We start from the raw sequence: 16439 nt of genomic DNA on the forward strand, positions 1-16439 counted from the left end.
GTCACCCTGATGGCGAGCGACACAAGGGCAGCAATCCAAAACATTCATTCCATCATATTCCGTTAAAGGCTTGCCACATAGGCCCGTGTTTGAAACATTGGTGAAGCAGGCAAATGTTAACAGACATTTTATTAACGATAATAATGATTTGACCATCGTTTTATGGTATTCATATGCTACATGGCGTATATGCCAAATAGTGTGAATTGCTCAGATAATTATTATCAAAAAAATACATCTGTAGAGATGTCATCTATTAGGTGCGACCAGCTCAAATCCCAGAATGGCAGTATACATTTTTTTTATGTGCTAATGAGCATTTTAAAGAAGAAAACACCTTTCTGTCTTGAATGGACCTGGACAGTATGCCTACTCTGCCAAGCCTTATATCTTAAATCAAACTTGTGGTTTCTATACCCCACTAAACCATAATCATAATGACTAGCTATAAACTATGTGTGGTTTTTGGAACTCTTGTGTTCTGTAGTAACCTATAGGTTTAATAAGCCAATGTTACACTGGATTTTATGGCAGTAATGGGTATGTGCATTGTGTGTGTGTGTGTGTGTGTGTGTGTGTGTGTGTGTGTGTGTGTGTGTGTGTGTGTGTGTGTGTGTGTGTGTCTCTCATGCCTTTGTTTGTTCAATATTATGGATCTGGTTCAAGTTTTATCTGGATTGCAGGCACTGAGACTGAGGCTGTTATAACTGTTACAATGACCCTGTGAAGTCACCCTTGGTGAGCTCAATGGTGAGGCTAAGAACAATCAAAGCATATTATCAATACTGGTGCGGCAAATGTTTTTGGCAGTAAGACCCACTAAAAAACATGTGCAGAGCAGCTTTCTACCATTAATGTAGTTGCGTCATAGATTCGTATATTGTGTAATTCTCCTTTGCTGGGTACATCAAAGGAGTGAGTGTATCGCTACAAGTAAGATATATATAGAAGCACTATACCAAAGAAGTTGACACTATGTCACTCTCCGCTCTCCCAGGTGCCCGCCCCTTGTCGACTCGAGGCGTTGCCATGGAGTCTGCTCACCTGCTGGGCCCGGGCGCCAAGAAGAGAGTGAAGATCCACCCGCACACGGTCACCGCCCAATACGCCACCCGGGCCCCCTACTCCCCCCAGCCGGGGGTCCACACCCACTCCCCCCAGCCCGGGGACGAGGGCTACGACGACGCGCCCTCCTTCGAGGACTTCGGCTCCTTCCTGGACGAGACCTCGGACAGGACCAAGCTCACGGAGGCCAGGAAGTGGCCGCAGACTCTGTTCGGCTCCAGGGATAAGGAGAAGGAGAAGGGCACCCCGCTGAGAGCCCTCCAGGGCGCGGGCGGCGGGGGGGGAGCCGGGGGGGTGCTCGGAGGAGGCGGAGCCGGCGAGGGCTCCTCCTCCTCCGTGGGGGTCAAAGGCCCCGGGAAGGGGGTCGGCGGCCAGCTGGCGAGCTTCGGCGAGGCCTCGGTGTCGGCGTCGCGGTGGACGTGGGCGCTGCTGCTGGGCGCGGCTCTGGCCCACGGCGCGCTGGTCTTCCTCACCCGCCTGGCGTCCGAGCGCTTCGGCCTCTCGCCCCTCCTGCTGGTGTTGGTCTGCTCCGCCGCGCAGCTGCTCTCCGTGGCCGCGCCCCTGCAGCGGGGCGAGAACCCCTTCGGCCCGCCCGGCTACCGCCTGCGCCTCCTCTGCTACGGCCTGACCTACTCCCTGTCGCTCTGCTGCGCCTCCGCCTCCCTGGCCTTCGCCGCCACCGAGTACGCCACCCCCACGGGCCGCCTGGCCACCAGCGCGCTCTCGGCCGCGCTCACCTTCCTGCTCCTGGAGGAGAGGCTGGGCTTGGCCGACGGCGTCGCCCTCGTCACGGGGGTCTGCGGGCTGGGACTGACGCTGCTGCCGGCGGCCGACCAGCCGGAGGCCCCCGGCGGCGCCGCCTTGGCCGACCCGGTGGCGTTCTGGCGGGCCGCGTTCGGCTGGTCCCTGTCGGCCATGGCGGGGCTGTGGATGGCCCTGGCGCTGGTCAGCTACCGCTCGCTGAAGGAGCGCGTGGGCCTGGCCACCGCCCTCTTCACCGTCAGCTGGACGGGCTGCCTGCTGGCGCCGGCCTCCATGGTCCTCTTGCAGGGGGGCTGGGCGTGGCCCTCCCCCTCCATGCCCGGCGGCGTCCCCGTCTGGGGTCTGATGGCGGGGCTGGTGGCCGCCTCCGTGCTGGGCTTCCTGGGCACCACCCATGCCCTGACCCGGCTGCACCCGGCGCTGGTGTCGGCCTCGCTGAGCCTGGAGGTGCCGGTGGCGGCGCTGCTGCAGCTGGCCGTGCTGCCCGCCGTCCCCTTCGCCCCGGAGGTGGTCGGGGACGTCATGGTGGTGCTGAGCGTGGGCTGGCTGGTGACGGTGAAGCTCCTCCCCTCGCATGGAGCCGGGGGGAGGAAACAGCGGGAGGAGTACGAGGAGATCCTGGACTCTCCCATCAAATAGACGACACAGCGGCCGCGTGCCGTTTTTGCTGCTCGTCTGCACAAAGCCTTCCTCCTTCTCACCACACACACCGCGTCTCCATTTTTCCTTGTTCTTTTCTTCTCCCGCTAGTCACAATCACACTTTGCCCCTACCAGTGGGAAGCTCAGTGTGGAATTGCTCTGTCTGGGATGATGAGGGTGTACATAATAGACTTCGGAAATATCGATGTGAGAATGATCTATTTTGTAATCGTACTTCTTTGCTGGGGGTAGTGGCAATATTGTGCTGTGTCTGTTCTGGTGACCTAAGTGATGTGACATTAAATCTCTCTATTGTGAACTGAAGGCTGATGTCTCTGTTCCAGTGTGTGTGTGTGTGTGTGTGTGTGTGTACGTGTGTGCGAGTGTGTGTGTGACATGTATTTTCACGTGTGTGTGTGTGTGTGTGTGTGTGTGTGTGTGTGTGTGTGTGTGTGTGTGTGTGTGTGTGTGTGTGCGTGTGTTGGCTGTATAGTTTACAGGGCCCATAGCTTTGCTGCCCTGGTGAAATATGTATATATACGTGTATAAATATAAAGGTATAAAGTTCTAGAGAATACATGGAAAAGGAAAGAAAAATCAATAGTGAAGAAAAGAGTAAAGTGAACTGTAGGCATAGAAAGGATAAATTGGTATCATTATTTTACACCATTTAATTAAATTTCTTAATTTTGTGCTGTATCATTTGGTTTATTGCTATGTATTTTACATTTGTACTTTGGCAATGTAAACCTCTGTTTTCCATGCCAATAAAACCCTTTGAATCTTGAATCTTGAGATGAAACCCGAAATGGATGAGGGAAATCGTACAGAGAGGAGAAGTAGGAGGAGAGGATGAAAGAGGGACGAATGAGGATGAGAAGAAAGGATGATGAGGGGTTTCGTCCTCATGGAGTCTCCCTCTCTCACTTTCACTCTGTGGTTACAGAAGCAGTCAGGCTTAACAACCACCAGTCAAACTAAAAAACACTTGCACTTTCCTAGATTTTCTTTTGTCTAGATTTCAAAATGTAATTGATTTCTCTCTTCGAGGAGCACCCCCTGAAGTACTCCAAAGTACTTTCCTAATTTTCTGCCTCTTCCTTTGTTGTATTACATTTTCTCGTTATACTCTTTCTATTTATAGACACTATAGAGTGTCTCTTCCCTTAAGGTGATTAATTTGACATCAGTGGGCGTCAACTCAACCCCACTTATTCATGTCTGAATCTTTCCTGTCTCTTTCCATTTAACAAAATCATACAGACACTTTATTGAATGAGCAGATTCAGATGTTTTGTACATTATAGTGTGTGAGAGTGAGAGAATTTCACAGCATGGGTCTGGCTGGACTTCAGCTATAAGCATCCCATAATGTGATAAATCCAGCTTTCAGGTTGCTAATAAGAAGGAGTCATGGTTGAACCATGGCCACTTACCCAGGATTCTGCTGCGGTCTGTTTGAACAGTACCACCATGGTAATTAACTCATAAAACCACTCAATAGTATTACATTGCTTATAAAGTTTAACAGATTTTCCTTACTTTAATAGTGTTTACTTGTGAATGTATAGACCGAGGCACTGTATAAAGGCACGCAGGCATGACAAACACACGCGCGCACACACACACACACATAGAGTTGTTCCAGTGACCAAGGTTCTGTCACCAAAGGAAGGTGTTGAAGGATTATTGCCCCGTGGCAGTTAGCTCATTAGTTATGAAAGGTTTTGCGCAAATCGTGAAGAGGCCATGCACACACACTGGCCATGACACACAACATAATTGACTCGCTCCAATTCGCGTATCAAGCCAAGAAAGGGGGAGAGGATGCCAGAGCAACATTGCTGGATTTGGCTGTTTCGCACCTGGAGGGCAAGAAGACACATATGCCGCTTATGCCTTGTCGATTTCTCGTCAGCTTTCAACTGCAAGCAGCGCATATTGTAGCTCGCAAGCTTTCTGAAACATATGGCTTTGACTTTGGCACTACATGTTGACTTCTTGACAATGAGGTCACAGAGAAGCTGTGATATTGACACGTTGTCTGAGGCCCTGATGTGTTTAATCGAGGATCACCTCAGGGGTGCCTTTCTCGCCTTTGTTATTTGTGCTCTTAGTCGACACCAATATATTTGAGACCGACGTATATTTGAGTCAAGGTTCATAGCCAAGTTTGCTGACGATTCAGTGATTGTCAGCCTCCTACAGAACCATGAGGTTGGCCATGGTCCAGTCTTGGACAACTTAATCCAATGGTGTGATGACTCATATTTGCAACTCAATGTCTCTAAGAGAAAAGAGATGCTCATCGACTTGCGCCGAAACCCTACAGTCACAGCCGACGGCACAGACTTTTATCAATGGTATACTTGTGGATACAGGAAGTAAGTATGGGAACTTGGGCATCATCCTGGATGACAAAAAACTTTTGATGCCAACACTGACTGCATCTTAAAATAGGGGGACCTTTTTATTTTTGCAATGATTTGTTGGCTTGGCTGCCACAGCAAGAGTAACAAAAATATACTGGGAAAGATTGTCAGACTTTGCCAAAAGACTATTGGCACCAACTTTACTAATCTTGGCTATGTTTATCAAGTTGGGCAAAGGCCATTCTGGCAGACCCTCCACACCCCTTTCAGGAAGAGATACGACTCCTGCCATCAGAGAGGAGGTACACTTTCCGTAGGAGGGCCAAATCAAACAGATATCTGAGATGATTTGTTCTGTTAGCTGTAGGTTTAGCTGCTATTGCACGCACACTTTACCAAAGGACTGATGGACTCTTCTTCTGCTTTTTATCTCATTACAATTTTATCAGGATGACATCTACTGTATGTTTTTTTTTTATGATGTGAATCGTTGTGTTGCTGCTACTGTTAGCAAACCAAATTGCCCCTCAGGGACAATAAAGACTATCCTATTCACATACACCCACACCCACACCCACACCCACACACACACACACACACACACACACACACACACACACACACACCCTTGTGGGTGGAGGGTGGAGCCCTTTCAGGCGGACTTATTAGTTGGTTTAAGGAGTTTGTATTCTTTAAAAAACATGTACAATGTTATTTTCCACCAGACTAAGTCTTAAAATCACACCCAACAGCCAGGCCCTCTTGCAAATATATATTTTTAATAGAGCTGTCAGTAAAACGCGTTATTAACGCCGTTAACGCAAACCATTTTTAACGGCGTTAATTTTTTAAACGCGCGATTAACGCAAATTATTATTATGTAAAAAACATTTCATTATTTATTTTTTTTGGGCTCAAAACAAAGAAGCAGTAGCCTGACTGCTATGTTCAAGGCATATCTTTGTATCTTCATCGTTTAATTGCATTATAGCCTTTTTTTTTGTACCGTCCTGTTTTGATCAGTATATGCCAATGTTGTTATCAATAAAAAAACATTGGCACAAGGCAAGCCGATGCACTTCTCCATGTTGATAAGAGCATTAAAATGAGAAAAATTAATGGGACAAAGAATTCAAGGGATATTTAGCATAGTAAAAAAAAATATGATTTATCGCGAGTTAACTATGACATTAATGCGATTAATCGTGATTAAATATTTTAATCGCTTGACAGCCCTAATTTTTTATAAAACCTTCAGTTATGAAATGCACTTTTCTTCCAAGGTGTTGTCAAGGGTCCTAAATCCCACCCTCTCTTTGATTAACTCTCCATGTTGTTCCTCCCTGGTTGTCCTGAAACTATCCCATGAGCTTGCTTAGCTGAACGCAGTGTCCGTATCCCCACTGGTGACCATGGCCTTCTCCACTTTATCCACTTCGATGGCCGATGCGTCGGTAACTCCACTTCCTGCTGCTTTCAGTCTTCAGCCCCGCCCACCTGGACTCTGCTTCATCAACGCCCCGGCTCCTGATGGTCCAGCCACTGCATCTGCCTCTTCGCTCCGTGCGAGGTTAATCTCCAGCCTCTGTAAGTGTGTACTCAGCTCCCGGCTGGCCTGTAAGAGCTGCTGTAACGTGGCATTCATCCTCCTTTCCCTCAACGCCGCTTCCTCCTCCCGCATCTCCACCAGTAGGCCTCGAAGTAGCCTGAGGCTGGATTGACCTAACTGCCCCGGGCACGCTGACTCCAGGTCGGGTGAACGACAAGGCTGGCAGGCCCCCTTGGCCAGCTGCTCCAGCTTGGGGCTAAGAGAGGTTGCCCCCCCACAGCATTGCTTCAGGGTGTCCAGCAGCATGTTCTGCCGCATGTGGGAGTCCTCCAGGGCGATGAAAAGCTTGTCCCAGCGGGGGAGATCGGCAGCCAGGCATGGGGTAGCAGGAGACGGCCCTTATGGGTGGGAAAAGAAGGGGTACCCATTAAATCAGTGTGGACAACTTCACACAAAATAGAAACATTTAAACGATTGCTATATGGACAAATGAATGGACAAAAAGAAAAACAGACAGACAGACGGAAATCAGACCTTTGTAATCACAATCATCTTTCTCAGGCCAGCCAGGTAAGTCAAGAGGAAGAAGGAAAGGTGTAGGCCAGGACAACCAGAGGAACCATAGCTACAACAGGTACACTCACCCTCCTCCCGGTCCTGGGGGATCTCGTTGTTGTCGTCATAGTCGTCGCAGTTCGGCTCCTGTCCCGCCACAGACACTGCACTCACACAGAAGCTCCAGCACAACAAGAGCGCGCCCCACCGGACCACGTACACGGACATGCTGCTCACTTGCACCGCAATGCCAACACGCTTTAGTGGGGTCTGGAGTTCTGACTGAGAAAGTTGAACACTCCCTTGATGGTAAGAGTATGTGGAGATGCAGTCTCCCTCCACCTCCACATCCACCTCCACACACACACACACACACTCAGGGTGTGTGTGCGTGTGTGTGTGCGTGTGTGTGTGTGTGTGTGTGTGTGTGTTGCTTCTTTTTATGAAGCCAGTGTGCATGAGGAGGGAGGGGCAGAGATGGGAGGTGGGCAGGGCCGTGGTTGACTGAGTCATGTGTTTGGGGTTGCGTTGGTGGAGGCAGGGGCGCCGCTAGAGATTTTGGGCCCTATGAAAGAGCATAATATTGGGCCCCCACCCTCCAACCTAAACCACCTACCAGCCTAGAAAACCCATTTGACGACCCGTAGTTTAGTAGACTTGTAGCTCTAGTGTAGTCTAGTGTAAACAACCCAATACCTGCCAGTGTGTTCTAGTGTAAACAACCCAAAACCTGGCAAAAATACATAAAAAAAATGTTTTGAGGAATTAATTGAAATTCAGTGGTACTTTAAATTCTGGTCAATATGTTTGCAAAGTTTGTCAAACAGCAGTAATGTCCAGCTGGCACTAAACCCCTGTAAAATGTCACAGAAAAGGGCATCATTGTGATGCGACAGCCATGAGTCATGTCAACAGAAAGCAGTGAAAGAATTGTCTGGAGGGAAGGGAGAGGGAGAGGGAGAGGGGGAGAGAGAGAGAGAGAGAGAGCGAGAAAGGAACACTGGACGTAAGCAGAATGGGGAGGCTGAACAAGAGAAGGATGGTAGAGAGTCCCCTTGATCTCTCTCTCTCTCGCTCTCTCTCTGTGGAATTATAATTGCTGTTCAGTGTGTTTTCTTTCTATGTTTGGCACCTTTGGCCCAGTTACATCCATCTTCCAGAGTAGCTTCCTGCATATGGGGCGTGCAACCAGGGAACAATACCAGGAATACCGATAGAAGGGCAAATCGGATTCATTGTTTCCGTATGTGTGTCTGTTTGATGTTAAATATTGTGTGTGGCAATTGAATATGGAGTTAACAAGTATCTGTGAGTGTGTGTGACTAAATTTTATATGCGATTCAATATAATGAGTATGCTTGTATATTGTATATCGACAAGCAAAGTTTCCGAAATCAAACAGTGGCTCAGAGAGCCACCAACCACAATTGGCCGCTTCCACTAAAGTAAACTCACTCACCCTCTATCCACCTCCCCTGGCTGTGTTTACTGAGCAGGTAGAGACAGCCAGGGGACAGCAAGGACCAGCAATTAACCAACTCGATGTTCCTCACTCGAGTAAACCTGGCATCCAGCAGTGTTACACACACATACAGACAGACACAATTAGTCAGCTAATTATTATCGAAAAGCCCATTTTGAGCTACGTTCTTGCAGACATCCTTGAAAGAACTGCCGGCATTCAGGAAGTGGTAATAGGGGGACCCGTTGAAAGTGAATATCTTTCAATATAAGTAAATATTTTTTTATATTTCCCCCCCTTTGCAAAGCTGACAAATAGAGAGGACGTGTAGACACACACACACAGACTTTGTGAATAAGGTAACAACAAACATAAAAATGACACAATGTTCCTCACACTAATGAACCTGACATCCAGCAGTGTTACACACACACACATACAGACACACACGACTAGTTAACTAATTATTATCGAAAAGTCAATTTTGAGCTACCGCCTTGCAGACATCCTTGAAAGAACTGCCGGCATTCAGGAAGTGGTTCTAGGGGACCCATTGAAAATTAATATATTTTGATATGAGTAAATATGATTTTATATTCTCCCCCTTAGCAAAGCTGACAAATAGAGAGGACATGTAGAGTTAGTCAGTGGAATACACCTTGAACTGGCCCCCATCCCCCCAAGCCACCGATAGATCCACAAACACACACACACCACGTCTAAAGGAAAGTTCAAATGACCTACCACACAGACAAAACACACACACACCATTTTAAACAGCCAATTACGCGACCAATGTGTAATGTGTAAAGATTTATGTCCTTACTCAACACACAGGGCTGTATGTGAAACATTCTCTATAATATGGACATTGTCTGAGGAGGAACGGAGAGAAAGACTGACATTGCATGGCAATCCTGGTAACACGCTAAAGAAATCACGCCGAGTACCAAGGACAGTATTGCTACACAGGAGGATGAAAAAGCTTCCATTCCCGACATAATATCGCACGTTGAGTATGTATTTCCACCACTACAAAGCAATGACTAACACTTACAGCCCCCAGTAAGTCGCACAGTCTGGACCCTGTTAGGTCTCACACTCAGTCTTTACATTTGAGCACAAAAGCATGGAGGTGGTGATTACATCAGTGACTCCATATGGTGCATGTATGTGTGTGTGTGTGTGTGTGTGTGTGTGTGTGTGTGTGTGTGTGTGTGTGTGTGTGTGTGTGTGTGTGTGTGTGTGTGTGTGTGTGTGTGTGTGTGTGTGTGTGTGTGTGTGTGTGTGTGTGTGTGTGTGTGTTCTTTACCAGGGAATGGTAAGGCACAGCATCATCTGGAAATGTATCCCAATTAGGCCAGATACAAAACTTTGCACTGTATACTTGCTTGTGAAACAAAGCTAAAACAACATTGCAAAATGTGAGTTTATTTGCAGTCTATGTGTTTGTTTTGAGTTTTTCACACATGCATCATAAAGAGCCTATTCAACCCTGTGGTCCCAGTCCACTCCATGACCCCACCCACACACACAGACTTTTGTGAATAAGGTAACAAACATAAAAATGACACAATGCTTGATAAGGTCTCATGTTTGGCAATTTAAAGTGTTTTTTTGGTTAGATATATATTCTGTTTACAGAAAGCAACTCATACCGCCAATGTTGGGCAGCCAATGTACATTACATTAACCACCACTAGAGGGCACACAAAGTCAACATTTACTCGTTTCAACATGTTAGACGTACCAAAATGTTAAGGTGAATGAATAATAATCTTGCATTAGAATCTGGTTAAATTAACACTTATAAATACAGACACTTCTATACAGCATCAAATTATACTATTTCTCCAGAACACATAGGCCTAAAATTAACAAGAGCTTATCTTGGCAAACTGGACAAAGAATAACATCTATATTATGGATATAATTGCTACTTTCAACAAAGGCATTTGTATATCTAACAACATTGATTGGTTCAAACAAAAAATGATTTTTCTTTGTGACACCAAAATGGCAGTTAGGATTCGACAGTCCAAGTGCACGTCTGAAACTAAGTTTGGAGACCATTATCCCAAGATATTTCCTCCTCTTTCAAAAACATGGGTTTTCACAATGTCCAATTATTAATGACAACTCTATCTTTTTCTGTAAGCTGAGTGTCTATTTGTTCATCTTTTCGGCGGCCGTCAAACACACTGTGGAGAATCCATGATCAGTTGTTTTGGACTCATCGGCTATTCCACAGGTTGTCAGGGACTGGCTCGCCATTTCGCCAAGGCCAGTATGCGTTGCGACAGCATTTTCGCACTTCAGTACCAAACTTGGGGCCCCAGTTTCGCTCAGTGCGAGACTGTTGTTGGCAGTCGTGACATCAGGGTCACTAGGAATCTCATTGGCCGCCAATATCGGAGCCGGCGTCTCATTTGTCGCGGAGAGGAGAACGCCAAGTCCGCCGTTGCTAGTAGGAGGAAGGACTGAATTCTCCTGGGGTTGTGAGTCCCTGCTGGTTTCTGTTCGGAACTGAGTGGAAAGATTTGATACTCGAGCAGTAGTTGAACTATCATCCGGGAGTGAGTTGGATGTCTTGGTGGCGGTTGAGTTTGGTACAAGCAGCTCTTGCTCCGTAACTGCTCCAGAGGAACGTTTGGCCGCAGAAGACAAACCACTCAGTCCATTCGCTGCCTGGCCTTCCACTGATGAGGTAAGCGTCAACAAACTATTGTTGTTGTTGTTGTTGTTGTTGTTCGGTTGTCTGGATGGCGGCTTGGCAACCGATGATCTGAAGGTGGCCTCTTCAGGATTATCCACCGTGGGGTCCTGGTTGGCGTTCGGGAGCTGGTGGATTACCACGGCGCCCGTGTTGGCCTGCTCTAATCCCGACTGATCGCTAGTTACGTCGTTGCTGGTTGATGGCTGGTTTGTTGAGTAGTTAGCGGCTGCCTGCCAGTTGTTTGAACAGAGGAGCGCAGGAATGCTGCAAAGCAGAACACGATGATTAGGTCAGTCTTTAAGTCTCCATGTGTTAAATGACAAAGCGCTTACATTTCAATATCACATTCCTATGTATCGTTCCATTCGCTTCTCAGGCTCAACATGCCATAAGAGCAGCTTAAAAAGTACACAATCCAGGCTGGAAATACATAACTTAAGCACCATCTAATAAAACCTCAAGTGGGGACAAAACCAGCAGACACCTGAACTTTATCTAGTGATGGCATTGTATGACACAAGAGGTTATACGAGTCAACAACACCAAATCAAACTTTATTTATAGGAGTCTTTTTTTGTTGCAAATCAGTAATACAGAGAACAGAGATTTTTTTTGCAATCTTTTTGTATGCTTTATGATAGAGATAGTTAGACGAAAGGTATGGGAGAGAGAGGGGAGGACAGGCAGCAAAGGAACACGGGCATGAATCGAACCCGGATAAGGACTGAGGTAAGGACTGAGCCCCAATACAGAGAACTTGAAGGCATATACAATGCTGTGGTGGTGTGGAGCACTGTGCTGTACCTGTCCAGTTCCTTATGCATGTCCTGGGTGTGTTGGTTGCACTGGGCGTAGTAAGCAGCCTGGGCATCCACGAAGTCAGTCAGACTACGCATTTGGTCTATCTAACAGCCACAGGGACAGACGACATCCATGTTAACAAGAGGTTAATTGATGGAAAATAGTGTGTGGCTACACTAAATACACACATGCGTGGTGCTGATTCCTTCCAGAAGCTGTCTGGTCATCTCTGCCTGGCGATCAAACAAACTCTGACAGATCCGCAACTCCATTTCTGCCTACACACAAATAGAGAGGTAATGTAGAGTTAGTCAGTGGAATACACCTTGAACTGGCCCCCAACCCCCCAAGAGAAAGACCAAGCAACCAATAGATACACACACACACACACACACACACACACACACACACACACACACACACACACACACACACACACACACACACACACACACACCCCCCCCCCCCCCCCCCCACACACACACACACACACACACACACACGTTAAAGCAGTGACTCAAATGACGACACCCAGAAACAGGTTTACCAGAATAACTATAAAATACTATATGACTATACAAAACAGGCTAACAAAGAGCTACACAGTCTAAAGGAGGTAAATAATATAATAACTCCTCTCAAAGATCCAGTGTGTCGGATTTAATGGCATCTAGAGGTTGCAGATTTTAACAAACTGAATACCAACCAAACAACAATATGAACTTGTTAAAACTACAGGTAGACCCAACCTTACCTGAGATATTTCCTGAGCCCACATCTGATTGCATATAAAAAGAACAAATCCACAAGAAGTTAAAAAATAAATTGTAAGGTAAAAACACTTCAATAAATACTCAAACGACTTCCTTACTTATAAAACGTCCTTCTGTGTCAAATGTATGTTTACTCTACAATATCTTATATGGCTTTGCCCCACTACACTTGGTCATTTGTAAAAATATGCAATATGGACTGTATTCAATAGTATTTTTGTTGTTGAATAAATTAATAAAAGAATAAAGGTTTTTACAAGGAAATATTAAAATGGAAATATTCCTCTCTTCAACCATAATTTATTTCAGTGTACTCAAATGTACTTGTATGTGTGTATTTTTGTTTGCACAAGGGCTAGAGAAACATACCTTAAGCCATTTAACACGGAGGAAACTGAACATGAAGGAGACATGGGAAACGTAGTCATCGCCCAGCGGGTTTGAGTTCAGGTTCTGACAGGTCGGAGAAGATGCATGACAGATAAGAGTAATAATAGGAAAGAGATATCCCCGAAGAACAAATGCTAGCCACAAATCAAATAGATATGGACTCAGACCAGCTGAGGTCCACGTACCCGGGCCTCCGCCTCAGCCTCGTGGGCCTTCCTCAGCCTGGTCTTGGCGATGTCCAAATCCAACCGCTTGTTCACCAACATCCTCCGCTCATACTGGATAATCATCAAAAAACTAAAATCTCTCCTACAATCTCTATTACACGTTACTTGTCTCAGTTAATGAAAACGTAATGATTCTAATTTTCATGGCATTATACGCTTATTAAAACATATTTAGGAATATTATATTATATTATAGTTCTGCCAAGTATGTTCGGCTCGATGACAGTAAATTCTACAGTATTTTAGAAAATATATTATCCTACATAAAACAACCACAAACAACGTGTGGAGATTGGGGTCGAATCTAGAAACTGTTTGGCTGGGAGTCAAACAGTTCGGATTATTGAATCTCCAGAGGAGTGAGTATACCTGCAACGCTCTGTATTCGCCCTCTGAGAAACTACGCAGAGGGGACAGAAAGTGGATATGGACGCTCTGGACAAACTGTCTCTCCGCTTCTCCCATGTGCTTCTGAGCCTCTCCACACCTTACCAGAGAAGTCCCTAAAAGATGAACGGAAACACAAACACCTTAGCCGAATACAAATGCAAACACCTTAGACGGAATAAGCTAGTTCAAGTTCCGTACTTCTCCATTTGTGTGGAAGAGATGCTCTCCTCCTTTACTCTCCTAAAAACACTCATCAAGTGTTCTGCACGTACAAATGTTCTATGGACATCCTTACTGCACCGACAGCGATATATTGTTGTTTCTCTATCATCTTGCAATAAATAACCGCAGGAGCTAGCACTCCAACATCCTGCCTCATCCCATGTTGTCATTGTAAGAGTTTGGCTTGCTGTCAATCTGCGTACCGCACATACAACACATAGGGACGTCAGAGAAGGAAAAAAAACTTTAAAAACCTTAATAGAATAGAAACCTTAATAGATCTAAACTACTACACTTCTTGGCAGATGACATGAGTCAGAGAACAATCATATGTATAATCAATATTTGAGTAACTACAAAGAGATGTTTGCTGCACCACAAAGCGTGTTATAAAAGCAACTACAAAACTTGTGTCTAGGCTGCCTGGTAACTAATCAGAACATGAACGGTATGTATTATTTAGTGAAGTAGAAGGAGTCGGTGAAGTCGCAGCACACGGCCCCCCCCCACCACCAGTCCCACACTGACCATAGGGGGTGCTGGGTCCGACCTCCACACCAGCCTGGGTCATGGTGTCTCCCAGCAGCTCCAGCGCCCGCGGCCGGGGCAGCGCGCTCCAGTCCAGACGCTCGTACAGGCGGTCCTCCAACCGGTCAGCTGCACGTCAAAATCCAAAAGAAAACTCTTCACGATATTGCTTTTCAGTTTGCGCGTCACTCACTGATCAATTATACAGTAGATACGATTTTATTAACAGCATATAACAGCAAACATTGGTCACCCTAGACCTCCTCCCTACAATCCCGCAAACCCCGCCTAAAATTAAATATCGGTCACGCTCCAGTTTAGAGACCACACTATTGTCAAAGACTTCAGCATGGAGCCCAGTACAAAGCAATCTCTCACCATTACAAAATGCATCCCCAAAGTCAAAGCGGGTTAGCCCCCCATAACAGATGAGGCCATTCAACAAGGACAAAGGCTTCCTCTTCCTCAGATCACTGCTGTGTCTGTTCCCCCCCATTTAATTATTTGACCCTGTGTTTTTCTTTGTACCGTCTTTGAGAAATTAGAAGGGCTATTCAAGTTCAAAGTATCATTATTGGCATAATTATATTAGAAGGCTGACGACGCAGACTGGCCATCTAAAAACATCCTCCCAGGATGGAACAAGAACACGTGACAAGGGCATATATGGTTGGACTCACCGGGGTTTGGCTGTAGTAGGACCTCCGTCTGGGCTATGATCAGGTCGGTCCATGCCTTGGTGGTCTCTGCCAGAGCTAGAAGCCCCTCTAAGTTGGCGTCAAACTCGGTCCGCTCCGCCTGACCCAGAGTCTCTCCCGTGTACTGAGGGGCACAAACAAAGACACAAACCTAATGGGTATACAATTAAAATAGTGATATAGAACAAACTATGGGAATAACAAAGCACACGACACGTGCATGTGGAATCATGGTTTTACCTGCACTGCTCGGTTGACAAACTGACCCGCGTCGACAGCCAGCCTGGTTAGATCCATGTTGATGGAGATCACCGGTGAAACGGTTCCGATTTAGAATGACATCGATGTGACCTCAACGGACCAACATGTCGCTTTCTCGGTCTTCAAGGTCCACCACCAAGGAGCTCCGGGACCGCCGAGTGAGGAGACGGTGACGTCACTGCAATCCCATCGCATCCATCATCACGTTACCCTGATGATCGTCCTCTTTAAAACCACATATTCTTGTTCAGTCACCGTGTGTGGATCTGTCCGCAGAGCAGCTCGCCGCTTGTTTGTTGACTTGTGTAAATCTGAGCTTACCATTCAAGGCTTGAAATATGCCTTTTGTTGACGTCAGTGGGTGCGCAATGCGACCGGCGCGTCGTGACGCATATATATAATCCCCGGCATAATACCGCCGAATTTAAAATAGGGTTATCTATTTATGTTTTTATCTTCATGAGAACGATTCGATGCTTCGCAAGAGCGTCGAGCGGTTCTTTCCGGCATGAACTAGAAAACGGTTAACCGCGCTTGTCTACGCGCGCTAGAAATACACCTGGAACATGAGCCAGGCGTTGATGAAGAGGAGGAAGATCATGATCATAAACACGACCCCGATCTGCGAATCCATCGCCATGTCTAAAAACTATAAACGGAACAATAGCGTATGCCTACTGTAAAATCCTAGGTGTTGTTTAACGCTCGTTTCCACGTATCTTCTCGCGTCCGGCTCCGACTAGGCCTGCTCATCCTATTGGCTTGATCAGGTAAACCCGCGTCGGCCAGCCGCTCACAGGCAGTGATCGAGATGATGAGAAAGTAGACCTACTAGCGGAGTACGGAAAAAAACACACGCTATCATCATCGGGTGGAGGAAGAAAATAATACATGCACTGTAAAGAACACAGGAGGAAATGCTAGAGGAAGGGGATTAATGCCACAACCTGAACTGCTGAGGCCGATTTAAGCAGGTTTAAGAGATTAACACGCAAACCTCCAGCGGACACATAAATAAACAAACACA

At 46.5% G+C, this 16439-nt stretch overlaps 3 protein-coding genes across 5 annotated transcripts in view; 1 reads left to right on the forward strand and 2 right to left on the reverse strand.

Annotated features, from left to right (window-relative positions):
- Nucleotides 1-2787, forward strand: part of slc35g2a (solute carrier family 35 member G2a) — a 31457-nt gene extending 28670 nt beyond the window's left edge. For all 3 annotated transcript variants that reach the window (XM_060052617.1, XM_060052618.1, XM_060052620.1), the window contains exon 2: nucleotides 998-2787. In XM_060052617.1, the coding sequence (XP_059908600.1) occupies nucleotides 998-2466 (1469 nt within the window). In that variant the 3' untranslated portion in view covers nucleotides 2467-2787. The remainder of the gene's footprint in view (nucleotides 1-997) is intronic.
- Nucleotides 2788-6155: 3368 nt separating this feature from the next.
- LOC132457494 (uncharacterized) lies at nucleotides 6156-7610 on the reverse strand. The gene is made up of 2 exons (XM_060051749.1): nucleotides 7034-7610; nucleotides 6156-6787 (listed from the first exon to the last, which is right to left on the reverse strand). The coding sequence occupies exons 1-2, from the start codon at nucleotides 7455-7457 to the stop codon at nucleotides 6324-6326; spliced, it is 888 nt and encodes a 295-aa protein (XP_059907732.1). The 5' UTR covers nucleotides 7458-7610; the 3' UTR covers nucleotides 6156-6323.
- A 2379-nt stretch (nucleotides 7611-9989) lies between these two features.
- On the reverse strand, nucleotides 9990-16377 carry LOC132458114 (endophilin-B1-like). Its single transcript, XM_060052623.1, has 10 exons — nucleotides 15392-16377; nucleotides 15134-15275; nucleotides 14454-14582; nucleotides 13683-13816; nucleotides 13272-13364; nucleotides 13066-13149; nucleotides 12678-12701; nucleotides 12112-12201; nucleotides 11927-12027; nucleotides 9990-11386 (listed from the first exon to the last, which is right to left on the reverse strand). Exons 1-10 carry the CDS (start codon nucleotides 15446-15448, stop codon nucleotides 10573-10575), a joined length of 1668 nt encoding a protein of 555 aa, XP_059908606.1. The 5' UTR covers nucleotides 15449-16377; the 3' UTR covers nucleotides 9990-10572.
- Nucleotides 16378-16439: the final 62 nt, after the last annotated feature.

The sequence above is a fragment of the Gadus macrocephalus genome, chromosome 5 (genome assembly GCF_031168955.1).
Source record: "Gadus macrocephalus chromosome 5, ASM3116895v1".
In the NCBI taxonomy this organism is placed as follows: Eukaryota; Metazoa; Chordata; class Actinopteri; order Gadiformes; family Gadidae; genus Gadus; species Gadus macrocephalus.

Excerpts from the sequence above, each read along its gene's own strand:
- LOC132458114 (XM_060052623.1), bottom strand. The coding sequence starts at position 15,448 with ATGGATCTAACCAGGCTGGCTGTCGACGCGGGTCAGTTTGTCAACCGA. Across the intron at positions 13,817-14,453 it reads CGGACCCAGCACCCCCTATG|GGACTTCTCTGGTAAGGTGT; the intron begins GTCAGTGTGGGA and ends TTCATCTTTTAG. Across the intron at positions 12,702-13,065 it reads TCCGTGTTAAATGGCTTAAG|ATGTGGGCTCAGGAAATATC; the intron begins GTATGTTTCTCT and ends ATATGCAATCAG.
- LOC132457494 (XM_060051749.1), bottom strand. The coding sequence starts at position 7,457 with ATGACTCAGTCAACCACGGCCCTGCCCACCTCCCATCTCTGCCCCTCC. Across the intron at positions 6,788-7,033 it reads CCCCCAGGACCGGGAGGAGG|GGCCGTCTCCTGCTACCCCA; the intron begins GTGAGTGTACCT and ends CCCACCCATAAG.